At 43.7% G+C, this 19,459-nt stretch overlaps 1 protein-coding gene across 3 annotated transcripts in view; it reads right to left on the bottom strand.

Moving 5' to 3' along the window:
- Positions 1–19,459, bottom strand: part of adcy2b (adenylate cyclase 2b (brain)) — a 104,804-nt gene that overhangs the window by 80,484 nt on the left and 4,861 nt on the right. For all 3 annotated transcript variants that reach the window (XR_013791661.1, XM_079521811.1, XM_079521812.1), the window contains exon 2: positions 4,756–4,953. Coding sequence is in view for 2 of the 3 variants with exons in the window: in XM_079521811.1 (XP_079377937.1) it covers positions 4,756–4,953 (198 nt within the window). In the remaining variant the exon portion in view is untranslated. The remainder of the gene's footprint in view (positions 1–4,755; positions 4,954–19,459) is intronic.

The following is a 19,459-nucleotide window of genomic DNA, read 5'->3' as shown; positions in this document are numbered from 1 at the left end:
GTGTGGTGGGGGGCTCAGAGTGCTTCCACTAAGGAAAGTAGGCTTTCTAATGACACAAGTGAAGCAGTACCACTAAATACAATGTTTTGTCTTTTTAATAAATCAACAAGCTCAGCATCACATTGACGTATCGCAAGACCTGGTTAGATCCATAATAACGACAAGTCCAAAATAAGAATACCAGGTGAAAGTGGTTAGCCTCCTAACGGCTGTTGTTCCCATTTGTTTGTGTGACTGATTTAGCGGCTGGCTTAATCCATTTAGGCCTGACGTCGAAATTTAAAAAATGTCTTCAAAATCCTGAAAAACCTTATGTTTCTGTATCAGTGGTGCTCAATATGGTCAAGGACCCCAAAATTAATATGTAATTGGCCTCCGACCCCCAATCCCCCATCTGAAATATGTTGTTCCAGGGACCTCCCCAGAAGCAAAGATTTGAGTTAAAATGTTTACTCTGTAATAATATATTCAAAGATCTGAGGCACATTTTCACGATTTTTCAAAAATAGCAGACCTACAAGTTTGCTATGAGCTTGTAGATCTGCTATTTTTCCAATAGCCAAAGTATAACATAATGCTTAGTTAAAACACCAAAAGGGGTTCCCGTCCCGGAATGGGTTAAAACATTATCCAAAAAGAAGCATATTTTGGGACCAAAAATAAATGCTGGGTCAAAATACTGCAGGGCTATGGCGCTTTAAGTTTGCTGAGGTGATGATGCTGCCTGATTCAGAAAAACACGACAGTCCATGATCCTAAAATAGAGAATCGCTAGTGCTGACAAAAATGGAAAGAGATGATGCTGCCACTGCCAGGCTTCAGTTGCGAGGGGAAACAGGGGGGGGAGGATGCCAACACGATGGCTGGATTCCTCCAAAACCTCCAGCTAATTATGTAGAGGGCTGTTGCAGCTATTTTAGCAATTAATCAACTTTTTCAATTATTCAAATAATCAATCACATAAAAAAATAAAAAACTAGAAAAAGTGCCCTTCTGGGCACAGGTCTCCACCAGGAGGATAGGACTGTGTGTGATGTTTGGCAAAATGTTTAGGAGTAATATAAACATGTTTGTTTGTTTATGTGCAGCATTTTGAACGAAACAGGCCACTCCTGAAAACTTTGAGAAATCCAACAGACTCGTCTTGATCACATGACTACAGAGATCGTGTGTACCGATTTGCGTGAGATTTGGATGAAATCTGTGCGACTAACATAAGCAATGTGTTTAGCAGAAATCGGCCTCATGGTGGCGCTATAACCAGCAGATGTGGAGGGATGCAGGGAAAATGTTTTTCCATGGCCTCTAGGGAGTGCGCATACATAAGTTGTATACAGATTGATGCAGTTATAGCTAAAAACAGGAATTGGCCTGTTATAGCACCACCATGAGGCTGATTTGGAAAATAATGAGTGGCATGTCGTCCTCGGCCTAGTGGAAATGTGCGTGTATAATTTCACGGAAATTGCACACTGTTTTTGTGATTTGTGGCATTTTGTTCAAAACGGACCATTCATGTGAGCTTTGGAAGCCAATATTAGCCAATCAGGATGGAAGATGGGAAATGGTGCAAATCCGTGTTGATCACATGACTATGTAGATAGTGTATACCGAATTGTGTGATGTATGGATAAAATGTGTATGGGTAATCTACAGAAATGTGTTTTGCCTAAATCGGCCTCATGGTGGCGCTATAACAGGCCTTTGAGGAATATTTGGGGCAGAGGTTCATCGTTGGTATCCATGGAGTGTGTGTGCACAGTTTGGCATGGATCGGGCCAACGGTACCGGAGATTAGCTGATAACGGACGGACGGAAGGACGGACGGACGGAAGGAAGGACACACGGACGGACGGAGTGCAAAACATACTCTCTCCCCATGCCTTCGGCCTGGTGGAGACAATAAAGGAAAGGCTCTAGAATCCCTAGGGCTTGTGGAATCCATATAAGCAATATTTTATACTTTGACGTACAACAGTGTCATCTAAGAATAGCTAAAATAGCGATCTACAAGCTCAAAACGCATCACATTGTGATGCGTTGTAAGCTTGTTGGATGTGCAATTTTCGCTATAAGTATTTTATTTCAAATAAAAACAATCATAATCAACGAAATCCATCCGTTAGATTAATTGTATGTTGCGCGCTTAAAATTCTACCTCGGCTATAAAGTTCCTACGTTTGCTTTTTACAACACAGATATACTGTAGATCGATCCCCGGATTTGTGGATTCTGCTCATGACTCCTTAACCCCCCCCCCCCCCCCCCCCTCCCCCATCACCTGCTTTCCAAATATGGAGGATAGGTCAATTACATGGGCCTCCCATTGTTTCGCGGGTTAAGGGAATAGAGAGTGGCAGTTCCAATTTCAGGTGTGTCACCTGGTCTCGTCCACTAGCTAGCCGGCCACTCTGCAGCGCACGGTGAATCTTAATGTGCCTGTCCCCGGAGCCAGGCTCTTGGACAGCTGCTCGGAAGAGGGGACCATATTAGACCCTATCCTGCATGGCCTCTCCCCTCTGGCTGCCAGTATGGTTTAGAAAAGATGTTAAGGTTACTCTGTTCATTTATAAAGCCATGAATGACCGTCACCACCACACACTGGGACACATGAACACAAGTTCATGTGTTCAGGCTGGCTCCTGTAATAGTGCAACTTCACCACTGAACGCTTGTGGGCTTTATTCACAAAATGCATGGATAGTAACTTACAATTCATAGCTACAGATTGGAGAGGGACACTGGCTGCCACGCCATTATTATAGGCTTGATGTCACATAAGTGCAAAGTGGAATTATACATTTATAATTGCTACACTGTTCAGTTTGTGGTTACCAGCTATATTTAGTTAAATTGACAAGACAGATTGGAGATTCCGTGAAGCAGGCCCATATTAACCCATTTTTTTAAAATCGAAGAACGACTGACATAGAAACATAGCTTTTTCAGAAAACTGTCAGGATTTAGAAGACATTTTTAGAATCTGATCTCAGGTCAAAATGGGTTAACCCTGTGTAGTAGTAGTACAGTGCTGGAAGCCATGCTACGGGAAAGACCTGCAGATGATAAATGGTGCATTTAAATAGTGCCTTTATCCAAGGTGCTTTACATAGATTGTGCATTGCATTCACCCATTCACACACACATTCATACACCGATGGCGGCGGAAACCATGCAAGGCACCAACCAGCACATCAGGAGCAGTTAGGGGTTCAGAGTCTTGCTCAAGGACACTTCGACACTAACTCTGGGGGAGCCCGGGTTCGAACTGGCAACCTTGCGGTTACCATCCAGCCACTCTACCCCTGAGCCACTGCCACCCCGGATGGTGCAGTTAATATAAATAGAATGATACAATTAATGCGGTTGGATAACGGGTGAGTTGGGTTATGAGTTATGCCCTCATATATTTCCATTATACTAATATCATGATATTAGACTGGATATTGTCTGTGATTTGGGATATTGTACTATTGTGATATGGCATAAACGTGTTCTAAAAAATATAAATATCGGATCGGGAAAAATCGGTATCGGCAGATGCTCAAAATCAAATGATCGTATCGGGAGCAAAAAAACATGATCGGGACATCCCTGAAAATGAATATATTTTTTATACATTTTGATGTTTTTACCAATATGTATTGCATTTTAGTGCATACATATTATATGTATTACTGACGAATTAGGTGCAATGGACCACACCTTTGACTGTACTACCTGTGCTGTTAACAAACTTGTTAATAAAGCTTTCGGTCAATCAAAAATCACACCCGTGTGAACTGAGTGGTGTAAGGTATTATATAGCCTGATCAGCTGTGGTCTGACGTAATGTCTGACGTAATGAAATCACACCCGTGTGAACTGAGTGACCATAGCAACCATGCTCATTTTTTTGGTACGAACAAACACGTGGACACCTAAACTAACAAAGCCAGTTGTTGGAGTGGTTTACACCACTCAAAAACTTGGTGGATGGATGGATGGATGGATGGATGGATGGATGGATGGATGGATGGACGGACGGACGGAGGGAGGGAGGGAGGGAGGGATGGATGGATGGATGGATGGATGGATGGATGGATGGATGGATGGATGGATGGATGGATGGATGGATGGATGGATGGATGGATACAGATATATCATGTCAGGGGAGATGGGGGACTATTAAGCCCGGGAGCGATTAATAACACAGACTGATAACAGTCTCACAGGTGGGCCCAGATAAAAATATCCCTGCTCCACACGGGAGCGAGGCAGCCAATGAGAGACGGACGGAAGGAAGGGAGGAGAGAGAGAGAGAGAGAGAGAGAGGGAGAGAGAGAGAGAGAGAGGAGGTGGGGAGAGAGAGAGAGAGAGAGAGAGAGAGAGAGAGAGAGAGAGAGAGAGAGGAGGTGGGGAGAGAGAGAGAGAGAGAGAGAGAGAGAGAGAGAGAGGAGGTGGGGAGAGAGAGGAGGTGGGGAGAGAGAGAGAGAGAGAGAGACAAGAGGGATGAGAGAACAGCAGGAAGACGGAGGAAAATGTGCTGTGATTAATAGAGAGAGACAAGCCGCTAACAGGAGAAAGTATAGGACTGAGGCACTGATGAGCCGTGCGTGTGTGCGCGTGTGTGTGTGTGTGTGCGTGTGTGTGCGTGCGCAGAATGTGAATGAGTCAGAGAACTGTAAAGTAATACGTCTGTCTGTTGATGTCGTCACCCCCCCCCCCACCCAAACACACACACACATACACATACACGCACACACGTGTACACACCTGGTCCCAGGGACATAGTATTCCTCCGGAGAACATGAACAGGTATCCCATGGCGACCAGGCAGGCCCATATAAGGAGAGAGAAGAGGCGAAGCATCCTCTTGAAGATGGATTCGATGCAGACCAGGATGAAGATGGACAGGAAGAGGAAGAGGGTGGCGGGGACCGTGATCACAAATGCCAGGTGGTCTTCCATATCCTGGAGGAGAGGAGAGGAGAGGAGAGGAGAGAAGAGAAGAGAAGAGAAGAGAAGAGAAGAGAAGAGAAGAGAAGAGAAGAGAAGAGAAGAGAAGAGAAGAGAAGAGAAGAGAAGAGAAGAGAAGAGAAGAGAAGAGAAGAGAAGAGAAGAGAAGAGAAGAGAAGAGAAGAGAAGAGAAGAGAAGAGAAGAGAAGGTTATCCAGGTTATCGTCGCTGTCCGGTGGAAAGTACTGTGCAGGTATATGTCCAAACCTGTTACTTTTCAGGAAATGGGAAAAAGAACCTGCATTACAATGTAGTTATATAATTATTCAGTCACCAGCTCGAAGAGACGGCCTACAGAGCTGAGGTTGGCACACTGACACAGTGGTGTCAGGAAAACAACCTCGCTCTTAACGTCAGTAAGACCAAAGAGCTGGTCGTGGATTTTATAGGAAGCAGGAGAGAGAGCACGCACCTATATCAACGGCGTTGCATGCGGTGGAACAGGTCAGCGACTTAAAATTCCTGGGGATACATAGTGTATCTCGAAGGACCTGAAGTGGGCCACACACACCACAAAAGTGGTGAAAAAAGCCCAACAAAGACTCTATTGCCTCCGCCGCCTAAAGAAGTTCCGAGTGAGGCCCCACGCATCTTCAGAGCGTTCTACAGCAGCACCATAGAAAGTGTTTTGGAAACTGTACTGCCGCGGAACGCAGATCACTGCAGAGAGTGGTGCGAACAGCGCAGCGCGTCGTGGGAGGAGAGCTTCAAACCCCCTCCAGGAAATATATGAGAAACATTGTGTGGCTAAGGCAAGGGGGCAGGCAGGCTTTCCAACGTTGAAGCTCTGGGTCCTAGTGGTAGGAGGAGGGACTACAGGCGGACCCGTGGATTCATGACCGGGAAACCCCGTGCAGCTGGGCTTTAACATTGAGCGCTCGGTTCCCGCCCATTTTGGGCGGGAACCCCTTTGTGTTTTAAACATTATGTTATAATTTAGCTATTGAAAAATAGCAGATCTACAAGCTCATAGCGCGCCACCGAGTGGCGCGCTACGAGCTTGTAGGTCTGCTATTTTTGAAAAATCGTGAAAATATTTATTTCAGAAAACTGGAGGATTTAGAAGGATTTTTTTTAAATTTTGAGGTCAGGCCTAAATGGGTCAAATGATAAGGGACAATATCGGTGGCACCCAACTGTACTTTCAGTATGACCTTTTATTCATTATGCACTCGCATATTATGCACTTTATGCTCCTCTCTTTCCTCTGTCCTTTTCACTGCAATGATGAGCCTTTAGACACAACCAGGTTTTTCACCCATGTTACCACGGAAACGGTCAGTGGTGTGACGTCGGGCCACGACGTCACGCTACCCTATAAAAGAGGACGCAGACGATCAGAAAGTGTGTGTGTTCCAGGATAATCTCAGCGGTAAGACCGACAAAGACTAGCTACGCGTACCAGTGCCAGGCAAGACCAGTGAAGTGTACCGGCTAGCAAGAAGTAGGTTGACTCAGAGGTGCCAGGTCAACAACACCATATAAACATATATATAATCATCATCACCAGTACAAAGAGAGGTACCTGCTGGGTCAACATACCCCAGGCTCAAGCCCAAATCTAGGCTCCCTCCTACAAGGTTACACCACAGCCCTTAGACAGCTGCCTATATATAGGAATATAGGGAATCGTCTCCACAACCCACCTTACTTGGAATGTGATGTGACAATAAAGATTTATTCTGATTCTGATTCTCTTAGTAATATTTGTCATTGGTTCAATATTTATAAAAACCCACAGACACATTTAACCATTTTTCAATTTCAAAATGTCTCACTCACACTTGTACGCGCAACAGATCCAGAATCACACACACGTCACACACACGTCACACACACGTCACACACACACACACACACACACACACACACACACACACACACACACACACACACACACACACACACACACACACACACACACACACAGAAAGAGAGAGAGAGAGAGACCAGACAGCACACAAATTGGTAGACAGATAGTCTGAGCCCAGAGAATGTGCCACAGTGTCACTTCTGTTCTTCTCTCACTGTCAAAGTCAGCAATTACAACTTGTCAACACACTCCCTGTCTGTATCTCTCCCTCTCTCTTGCTCTGAATCTCTCTCTCTCTGTGAATCTGTAGAAGCTCTCTCTCTCTCTCCCTCTCTCTCTCTCTCTCTCTCTCACCACATGTTAGCCACTTAAACACTAACTTTGACCACAATGACCAGTGTCCAGTGGTGAAAAAGGTACCCACAATATGTAAAAGTATCAATATACTGCAATGTATAAATACTCTGTTATTACAAGTAAAAGTATTGGTATTGATTGATTGATTGATTGATGTATTGATTGGGAACAGTAGTCAGAAAGGAAAGGAGGAGAGAGATGGGGGGGAGAGATGGGGGGGACACATGGCAAAGGCCATCGGGCTCGGGAGTCGAACCCGCGGCACACCGTCCGGCTGGCTTGGCAGCCTAGGTGCCCAGACGGTTGATCTAACCGTCCGGGCCTTAAATGCAGTTTAAGAACGAAAGCTACACATTTAGTGAACAATTACAACTCTCAGTCCTACTTTACACTCAGTCTCACAGTTATAAGTGACTACAACCACAACTCTGTGCTAAGAACAACATGTTCTCAGCACAGAGATAATAATAATAAACTTTATTCTCCCGAAGGATATTTGTCTTCACAGTCTGTTCAAACACCCACATCAAAAACAACAGAGCACATAACACCAAGACAATACAAAAACATGAGGTCCCCACTGTATACAGAACCATCCTATCATACATGTACGATGTATACAGAACCATCCCATCATACATGTACGATGTATACAGAACCATCCTATCATACATGTACGATGTATACAGAACCATCCTATCATACATGTACGATGTATACAGAACCATCCTATCATACATGTACGTTGTATACAGAACCATCCTATCATACATGTACGATGTATACAGAACCATCCTATCATACATGTACATTGTATACAGAACCATCCCATCATACATGTACGTTGTATACAGAACCATCCCATCATACATGTACGATGTATACAGAACCATCCTATCATACATGTACGATGTATACAGAACCATCCTATCATACATGTACGATGTATACAGAACCATCCTATCATACATGTACGATGTATACAGAACCATCCTATCATACATGTACTATACGATGTATACAGAACCATCCCATCATACATGTACGATGTATACAGAACCATCCTATCATACATGTACGATGTATACAGAACCATCCTATCATACATGTACGATGTATACAGAACCATCCTATCATACATGTACTATACGATGTATACAGAACCATCCCATCATACATGTACGTTGTATACAGAACCATCCCATCATACATGTACGTTGTATACAGAACCATCCCATCATACATGTACGATGTATACAGAACCATCCTATCATACATGTCCGATGTATACAGAACCATCCTATCATACATGTCCGATGTATACAGAACCATCCCATCATACATGTACGATATATACAGAACCATCCCATCATACATGTACGTTGTATACAGAACCATCCCATCATACATGTACGTTGTATACAGAACCATCCCATCATACATGTACGTTGTATACAGAACCATCCTATCATACTGTACATGTACGTTGTATACAGAACCATCCTATCGGCGTGGCAATTTGTTTAATGCCGCGAGGTCTGAGGGGACAAAACTCCTGCTAAAACTGACCATTTTCCATGTCAAGGTTCTGTATCTTTGTCCAGATGGCATGAGGTTAAAAAAGCGCTACAGAGGATGATCAGTGTCATTGAGATGTTTCAAAAGCTTGTATGGCACACTTTCTCCAGTATAATGTCCTCTCACTAATACGTCAGTGGTATCCAATTATTATTATAAAGACGCAAGTGAGAAATTCCAATATGGGAGAAAATATAGTTTTTGGAGTCTGACCAAACTGTGAACGTTTTGAAACATACAGTTCACGTGTGCATTATCAGAGACATCGGTAGAGTTGCGGTATCATGTGTAAGAAATGGAATCACAGTTGTGATTCTGCCGTCTTTGACATGTTAAATTATTGCAGCTAACTGTGGGTGGAACAGCTGCACATGTCACTTAATGTCACTTTCACTTAAATGTCCCTGACACCTTCATCCTCAACTCTAACCTGTCCCTGACCTGTGTGTGTGTGTGTGTGTGTGTGTGTGTGTGTGTGTGTGTGTGTGTGTGTGTGCGTGCGTGCGTGCGTGCGTGCGTGCGTGCGTGCGTGCGTGCGTGCGTGCGTGCGTGCGACATGTGACCTCGGGCAGCTTCGTTTGCATCGTAATTGACTCTGTCGGGTGGAAACCTCATAATGTCCAAAACTTGTCAGGATTCAAAGAAAAAAAAGAGCTTGTGGATCTGCTACTTTTTATGCTTTTGTGTGAGGCTGTCCAAAACCGCTCGTTATTTATTATTATTTTAGAACTATTAAAAAACATGAGGCGTGTTGTGCTTGCAGATCAGCCATTTTCACTACTTTTGTGCGTCGCACTTCATTCTATGATGAAGAAAGGCTTTAACTTATGGTGAGGGGAAAAAACATATTTGAAGGCACATGAGGACAGTAACGATATATAGTAGCAACTGCAATGACACGGATGCTTTCCTGCATTGAAAGGTATAAGAACGAATAGGCTTCCCAGTTCTAACTGGGTTAATACCCACATCTGAACTACTTTTGAAGTAAGGGTGAATCACTGCTGAATAATAGCACCATTGCAAGGCCATCTTCGATGCGAGAGTGCTGTCTAGCCCAGGGGTTCTCAACGTTTTTGGCCGGGGACCCCCGGAAATGCTTTGGCAATGTCTCGGGACCCCCGCCCCGCCCCCTCCCGACCCCCAATATAAATTGACTGCTACAATAACCTTAACCATTTTGGGCGGGAACCCCTTTTGGTGTTTTAAGCATTGTTATAATTTAGCTATTGAAAAATAGCAGATCTACAAGCTCATAGCGCGCCACCGAGTGGCGCGCTACGAGCTTGTAGGTCTGCTATTTTTGAAAAATCGTGAAAATAAAATTTTAAAAAAAATCCTTTTTTTTTTTAAAATAATTTGGGGACCCCCTAAAATAATTTGGCGACCCCCCGAGGGGTCGCGACCCACGGGTTGAGAACCCCTGGTCTAGCCAACACCAACTCGGGACTCCTGAATTGTCTCGTTCTCTCTCTCTGGATTTGTTAGTGACACGTGGTAAGGCTCCGTAGAGGACCACATTTTATTCAGTAAAATAGACTTGAATCCTTTAAATGTGGCAGTGCTTTGAATCACATCCTGTGAATTGTCTCATTTTTTCAGGTTGTATAATCCAAGGGTGGTAAATGGTGGAACGTTTTGTCAAGGCCAGCGTGCACCTTTCTCCAAAGCTCTTCACAGCGTGCATGACATTCACCCATGTCTTGCTCGTGGACACACGCAGCCGGGAGGAGCCGGCGATCGAAATGGATGAAAAACGTTGGATAAGGAACTGAAAAAGATTCTATAAGGACCGGACAATGGTTCTATAAGGAAGTGAATGAAAGGAATAGAATGCACCGGCACACTGTATATTTGCTCAGTACAAGAGTATTTTTCTTTTTAATACAACGTTTCGGTCCCTCCGGACTTTTCCATTTGGATGCGTTCCCAACTTCCCGGTATAACAATGATGTTATACCGGGTATGATAATGATGAAGGAACTGAAAAAGATTCTATAAGGAAATGACAATGGTTCTATAAGGAAGTGAAAGGTGGGTGTACTGTACACACAACTGAAAGTGGTTCTCCTTGCTCTAGAGGTTCTACAGTTTTTTCCATACATGCCTCTAAAACAGTGGTTCTCAACCTTTTCAGACTATGACCCCCTAAAGGCCTAAAACTTGCACAAGTAGAGCGTGCAAGTACTGTAATCGGCTGCGTATTTTGGTCGTATGTCGGTGTTATCCGTTGGCCAAGATTCAGGGATTGACTGATGACGTAACTAGTTAGTTAGTTTAATTTATTGTCCATGTGTGGAAATTTGTCTTCGGTCTCAACAACAGTAAAAAACAAACAGCTACAACAACAGCAACAGCTTGCGGAGTTAGTTCAATCAGGTATACTTGAGCGGGTTCATGCTATGCTCAAGGGACATACATTTATTTGAGGGGTTAATATGCTGCATTACTATGTGGGTGTATATAGTGTTGCTGATGTGGCAGTCAGCTGACCAATTGGGGAGGGTATTTAAGCTCATAGTGTGGTACGAGGCGTCAAAAAAACTGCTCCCGTAGGATTTTTGTGCTAAAATCTTGGTTCTATAGAGTCCAAACTATGAGAAAATGATGGGGTTCAAATTTTCCCCACCCCCACCCCGTTTCTGGGGGGGTCATCTATGTTTTAAAACATTCTGAGTTGATTTATTAAACTTTTAAAGTGGTCAGAAGAATCTTTTTTGACTTTTGGTAGGGGTGTTTCCTCACCTGGGACCTCCCGGACTGACCCCTGGGCCTATCCCAGTTCTCATTACATTCCTCGCTCTGCTCCTGCTCCAGAATATTGTCAAATTAGATCATAAATGAAGCATAAAAGTATTTGTAGCTGGGCTCTGATATCAAAAAATAGTATTAGCCAATACCAGGGGTCTTCCACATGGGGCCCATGACCCCTAGGGGGTCCTCATAGTTACTACAGGGGCCTTCCAAATCATTGTGGAACTTTTTTCTTAAACAACTTTAAACCACTTGAACCATAGCATCCCTTTTCCAAGGAGAACTTTAGCCAACAATAGCTGATCTACAAGGTTGTAGTTTGAGCTTGTAGATCAGCTATTTTCAAAGTAAGGTGCCTCAGACCCAAGTGTAGCAAATATTGCTGCTAAATAAAGATCAGCCAGGCTGCTGCTGTCTTTCTCTTTTCTCTTCGTCTTTCTGTTGTCGGTCAGGTGACTGGGAGGGCTACTTGTCATCCTTAGAGGAACTCATCAAGTATTTCTTTGCTCGTGATCTCCTTAACTATGCTCGACTGATGCCAGTCTATCTTGCCCAAATGAACGCTCTTGAACAGGATGACCCAGAAACATGGAACGCACTGAAGTCAGGTGAATTTGTGGTGGCAAAGTCAGAGATACCGTTCACTCATCTCTTCACAGATCAAGCCCTTGAGCAGGAAATCAAGAAGCTAAAAGTTGCACTGTGGAGGCAATCCGTTCAAAGAGAACACACCATTGAAGAGTCTGGTTTCATCAGCGCTTGTGTCAGATGGGGCAAAGAATTACATTCTTAATTTTGCAGATAAGGGCCAGAAACGCTTTGAGGAGTTTGTTTCTGAACGATTGATCTCTATCAAGTCTCTCAGTGTGGGACAAAATGACAAAACTCAAGTTGAAGACCTTTTCAAATTGGATGGAAAAAACGAAAGTACGTATCAGAGACAAAGTCATCAAGTTGCGTGAGGAACGTCAACTGCTGGGACGATTTTTAATCATCCAAGGCAGCCGACCAAGTTTAGTTCCTAAACTTGAGGAGACAATTGGTGAATATGAGATGTCAATAGTTCCCCGTTCTCTGTGTGCTGTTGATGGAACCCTGTATATTCCCACAGACAAAGCCAGTCTGATGCATGCAGTAGAAGATGCCAAGGCAGAGCCTCTTGAAGTTGTCCCAGAGCCTGATCTGATGCAGGAAGATCTTCCAGGTATCCCACAGCCTGTCAAAGTTCTGATAGTTGAGGCCATGGGTGTGCTTCAGAGCATGAAGAAGACACCAACCATGCATGCTGAAGCTGGCAGATCTTCAGGATGCATTCAACAAACGCATCAAAACGATGATGGCTGGCTATGATGGACGCATTGTCTTTGATCGGTACATAGATCAGTCTTTAAAGAATAAGACTCGACAGAAGAGAGCAACTTCATCTGTAGAATACGAAATCCATCCAGAGATGAAGCTCACCATGTCCATCAAGGAACTCCTATCTGCATCATCAACCAAGAGGAAGCTGACATGTGTGTTAGGCCAGGGACTGCTTGAGTATTTCTCAAGGGACAGCTCTTTCACGCTGGTTGTCATATATAACTTCATCAAGGGACGTGATTTTGAGAAGGTGCACACACATGAAGAGGCTAATACCCTGATTCCTCATCAAGGGCCTCTGTTGCTAATGGTGCTTTGCGAGACATATGTGTTTGGTCACCCGACACTGATGTTCTCCTGCTGTTACTTGACTTGGTGTCTTGTGAATGCATTGCAGCTCCAACTTCTCTGAAATTTTCTCAAACAATAACCTGCCTTGCACTCCTCTCTGCAAATGCTATGGTGGAGACTGTGTCAACACTATTAGGGAGGACATTCAAGAGTGAGAAGTTGCAATACCTTTATTCCCTGCAGTAACACCTGTCAACCATAATGGTAGAATACTAATAAACTATCAAAGTACTTTACATAAACGCAAGATATTCTAATACTATTCGAAATGCTTGCAAATCACATACATGGGTGCAAGAATATGGGCAAAACTAGTCCCGGACCCCCTGTGGAAGACCCCATGTATTAGCTACTACTCATTTTTGTAATCAGTGCCCAGCTACAAAAACTTTTAATGCTTAAATTATTATCTAATTTGACATTGTTCTGGAACAGGAGCAGAGCGAGGAATGTAATGAGTACTGAGATGAGTCCGGGGGGTCACGGGTGAAGAAAGACCCCAACCAAAAGTCAGAAAAGATTATTCTGGCTACTTTCAAAGTGTAAGAAATCAACTCAGAATATTTAAAAACCTAGAAAACAACCCTAATATTATGAAAATCGGACATTAATTGTCTGGCGTACTATTATGGGTGGTCCCAAAATATATAACCCCCCAAATAAGGGGTGGGGGTCGGGAAACTTTGAACCCCATCATTTTCTGACAGTTTGGTCCCTATGAAAGCCAAAAAAGCAAAAAAATCACTTTTAGCAAAAAAGTCCTACGGAAATACACCTCGTACCACACTATCACCTAGACTGCATGCTTCATCCTGCCTTCCTTCTGCATATGGTTCCTGGTTGTTGTTATGTGATGTTTGCTCCCACCACCACCACCGGTGGGCTCTGTTATTTATGTTCCCCATGGGGGGTTGTTATTGTATATCTATCTCCCTGCTCTTTATGTTTAATGATGGTGTTTAATTCTGCCGAGCAGGGAGAAAATTGCAGCAGAGCCGAATGCCAAGATAATATATTATATGCACACTTGTATTCTGATTCTACAATAAATATTGGTTAAATCTATTTGTGAGTTATCTGACTGAACTAGGGTACGTTTCAAGGTTGCATGGTATAAGGTCAATAACGGTTATTGCAGCAGTTGTAATAGACATTAGTGAGTAGCAGCACTCTGCTTGCGCACAAGTACATGTAGGCCATGTATGGCCTACTTGTGTGCAAGGTGCAAGTTGGCACCTCGACAGAGTGCATTTCTAGTTTTAACCTGGGACCCCCACCCTGACAAGCATTTGGAATTGTTGGAGTTGAGGCATTACATTGACTCTTTTCCACAGATAAATATTGTGAAAATACCAGGTCTACAAAACTTGTAGACCTGGTATTTTCGAAATGTTTGCCTCTTTATTATTTGACAATTTAGCCAATGTTTAACCAGTTTTTATAGTATAGTTTGTTCATATTTTTTGATACAGTAATGCTCTTTTTCCTTTGCTTTTTTTAAGGCATTAAAAAGGTTACTTAAAATTGTCACTTCACTGTCACCCCCCCCACACACACACACACACACACACACACACACACACACACACACACACACACACACACACACACACACACACACACACACACACACACACACACACACACACACACACACACACACACACACTTCACTGTCACCTGTAAATGGTGCATTTATATAGCGCCTTTATCCAAGGTGCCTTTATCCTAACGGGTCCGTTTGGTTCCATTTGTACAATCTTACAGTAGATGTCAGTAAACGCCTGAAATGCCTGATATTAAACGGGTTGAGAATCACTGCTAGAGCCGTAAAAATCTTCTCTTATGGGGGTCCCTGGCATATCTTTTCAAATGGGGGTCCGCGGGATAATTAATGTAAATTTGGGGGTCCTTGACATGAAACAGTTTGGAAACCAACTGGCATAACGAGCAAAAAAAACATATAAACCATATAAAATAGATTTATTTCAACCTTGTACCGCTCTCTGCAACAGTACACCTCAAACTCCTGTCCGTACCAGTGTTAATGGTGTTATTCAGAGCCTGGCTGGACCAACCCTGGGGGACCCAACACAGGGGAAGCGTCCAGTCAGCTCGGAGCACACACTGAATCCCAATTAGGACGTTAGCGAGTCTGCAAACTCACACAAATGCATGACTGCAACGATGCCGAGGTCCACACGGACCTGGTGATGAAGACCCTGGTAGGTTGTTCACGCGGCGGGAGGTTTATCAGGGCCTGGGCTAATGACGCTTGGATTATTGCGAACGCAGTGAGCACTAACTATGAGACCTAGCAGAACATGTCTGTGTGTCTGTCTGTCTGTCTGTGTGTGTGTGTGTCACGCTGTAACACCACCCGCCCGCCACCAGAGGGCGCAGCTGTATCACACAAAAACACACACACACACACACACACACACACACACACACACACACACACACACACACACACACACACACACACACACACACACACACGCACACAAAACTTAACTTTAAAAAAAACATAACTTAAAAAATAAAAATAAAAATAAAAAACTTTTAAAAAAACTTAAAAAGAAAAAACTTAAAAAAACACACGCATACACGCACACATACACACACTAAAAATCTTAAAAAAGTACGTAATTTATTCTAATTGTTGTTATTGCAATTTACGAGCTGCATTCGCTTCCCGCGTTCGCGCGTCTTACTTGTATACTGTACGTAGTTGGCGCACTCGGTGTCTCGCACTGAAATGCTGATCTACAAGCTCACAGTGTGCACTGTGAGGCTGTTGATTGGCTATTTCCCGGTGTGAGACTTGATGGAAGAAGGAAGAGGTACGTAGGCCTACTTGTTTTACTAAAGTAAAAGCTGCAATACTGCAATCAATGTAGATACAGTATACTCTGTAAGTACAAAAGTATCGGCATCAAAATACACTTAAAGTACCAGGTTAAAAGTAGGCTCATTGGCCCGGGCGGCTGGCGTAGCCGTCTGGGCACCTTGGTTGGTAATCCAGTCTGGCAGTGTGCCGCGGGTTCGACTCCCGATCCCGACGGCCTTTACTGCGTGTCACCCCCCCATCTCTATCTCCCCATTTCCTGTCAGACTACTGTAGACCTATCCCTCTATGAAAAAGAAAATAAAGGCGAAAGCCACAAAAAATATATCTTTAACAAAAAGGATAGATAATCTAGATAATTAGATTAGCACACACACAAATTCACTACATTCATTCACGTCATTCATCTTTTCCCTTGAATCAACTGCTCTTTGCGCACTTTCACTCCCCCCCTCCCCCCCCCGCTGACAATGCCGTGCACTTTGCACATTTCTGGTCGTAACCCATTTAAACCCATTTAAGCCCATTCAAAGCCATTTCCTGGACATGACCGAGAGACGGGGGGTAGAGTCAGAGGACCCTGTCTGCCGGCCCTAATGGACCACATTGTCAACCACGACAATTATGTCTTTCCTCACTCAAGCCTGGCTGATCCACCCCATTATACTGGCAGCGGAGCAGAAACAGAGCGAACCAGCAGTGGGAGAGATATAAACAGACACGTACACTGAAACAGCGAGAGACAGACAGAGAGAGAGAAAGAGGTAATCGTTGTCATCGCTGAAATGGGAGATAAAACTGTATAGGCTTTAATTCGTTTTCAAATATTCATACACACCATGTTTATTTCTTCTTACATCAATTCATCCACAGTGTGTGGACATATTATTGGAGTCTTTAGTTTAGTTTATTTGAACATCTTCACAGAATCAAGTACAAATTTGTGATCAAAAGGCATGGGCTGAAGCTAAAAGCTTATAAGTGCCCATCCGAATTCTCACAGCACAACATTTGAGATACTCCGCATAGTTATCATTTGAGTAGCCAATCATGATTCATGACCCGGGATACACACTTCATCATGTTTGGAAGCCTGTTGAATGTTCATTAAGCAGTGTGAGTCGTATATTTCTCACTCTGCTAAATCGGGCTAAAGGGCACACTGTACTTAGTCCATGAGCCGGACAAGTTTTCATTACGAAATGAGTGGGCAAAACCATACCTATATTAAATTGTTTAGAAGGTCAATATAAGTAAATTAATATATAATAACACTTCCACAGGAGCAGCTTTTTCATATTTATCACATTTGTTATTTTCACCTATATACATGATGGGTGAATAGGATGAAAAACATTAAGAACTAGTGATCACCATGAAACTTCCCTAGTTGATTAATTACATAAAAACAATGATTTATTGTATTACAAGTTTTCTGAAATTGTATCTTTAAATATGCAAATTAGGCATTATATAGGAAAATATGCCTGATTTCGCCTAACTTTCCCGAATCAATATTCAATCCAAATATTGGATTGAATATTGTATTGACAGTCAACATTCTTATTTCATTTTGTTAACATGTCAAAGTCAAAGGTTTTAAACTAGGGAATATTCAATGTCCATATAGTAGCCAATGTATCATCTAACTATAAATGCAAAATCTGTCTGTACAGCTGTACGTCTGTAATCCATGTAACTCGAGAACCGTTCGCCCCACCTACTTCAAATTCGACACACGCGTTCCACACCCCCACAGGGAGTGCAGTGCCCAGTGTCGAGTTAGTCGGACCCATGGTTGTCCAGAACCGCCACAAAAGGCCTCTGCCCGGGCCACAGCTGACATCACAAGGCCTCTGCCTCTGCAACTCCATATTTGGGCATGCCTAAATACGGGTTCGTCCCACCGACTTCTGACATCTGCATAGACCCCATATTTGGGCATGTCTGACAAAGATGGGCATAAAAGGTGATACCGCTGACATCACTTCTGACATCACCAGCTCAACAGAATGATAAATTGGCTAATAGATGGCAGTTACAGATCACCTTTTTTACATGCCAATATGCCCAAAGGTACCCGAGCCTACCGCAACCGGATGCGTGAAGCACAACAACGTGCACGGAGTGCTGAGTCAGACAAACACGGACAAACCCTGTGTTGGGGTCTTCTGCATGAGGGACTTCTTCAGCCATGGCCAGTTCTATGTGGCGGCCAGTAGGGTTAGCAAATCAAGTAGGCATTCTTGCTCGAGATGAAGAGACAAACAAGAAGTGCCAGTTTATCAGCAATGTTGTTTTTAAAGAGGTCCTTACAATATAAGTGCAGTGCCCGGTGTCGAGTCGGTCAGACCCATGGTTGTCCAAAACCGCCACAAAAGTACTCTGCCCGGGCTCTGTGCAGGGCCCCTGCCCAGGCTCCCACGGACTGGTAAATTCAGTCCTTTATTTCCGAGTGATAATCAGGTCCTCTTCTTGGGGTTGGTTATTGCATGTTTGTAATTTGCACATTGATGTGCATTTCAAGCCATGTCAAGCACGTGCATCCTGGGAGCTTGCATTTGCGACTGAAGCAGCTGCAACACTACATCAGGAGCTGGGGATCCCTCCATTCGACAGTGCGCCAACCATCATCATTTCTGGCCCAGCCATGCTGAACTGGGCTTGGGACTTGCAGGTGTTGTTGAAGACTCTCTCTCCAAATGCCAGCCTGGTAGTTGGCACGCATGGCATGCATGAAAAGACAGTCCTTGCATGGTGTCAGCTGGCTCGACTCAAGTGCCCCACGTTGTGCACAGAAAAGCTGGTGGCGTAATGTGTTGATGTCCTCATTCAGCACTTATTTTCAAATTATTCCATTTGTGTGCAGAACTTTGCATTAAAAGGCCATTTAAAGGAGCATTCAGTGATTTGGGTGATTTGGAAAACCACCCAGTCCGCCCCGGTAACAAAATGTGCACATGCACGCTCTACAGTGGGGGGAAGTGTAACAGGCCAACAGCATGTGCACCAAGGCCCACCCCACTCGATCATGATTGGAGGAAGGCCCCTCTCATCCTGATTGGTTGAAGGCTTTGCCACCCGCCACCAAAACTGAAACTAGGGTTTTTTGACCCCAGGGGCTCACTGGGGACAGGGAGGAACTCCTTATATGGTCAGCACACTCTATAGTAGGGAGGATTATCCAGAAAAAAATAAGTGATATTTGAATTAAGTCAAATCACTGAATATACCTTTAAGCATATGAATAAGTAAAATGACTATTCCAATCAATTACCCATACTTGAATTATGCAGAAAGGTGTGATTATAGGTCTCTACACAATAATGGCTCAAACATCATATATTTTTGTATAAGAATGTGTGTGGTAATATAGGGGTCCATGCATGATAATG

The sequence above is a fragment of the Electrona antarctica genome (assembly GCF_951216825.1).
Source record: "Electrona antarctica genome assembly, chromosome: 15".
Lineage (NCBI taxonomy): Eukaryota > Metazoa > Chordata > Actinopteri > Myctophiformes > Myctophidae > Electrona > Electrona antarctica.
This window is presented reverse-complemented; position numbering and strand designations above follow the sequence as displayed.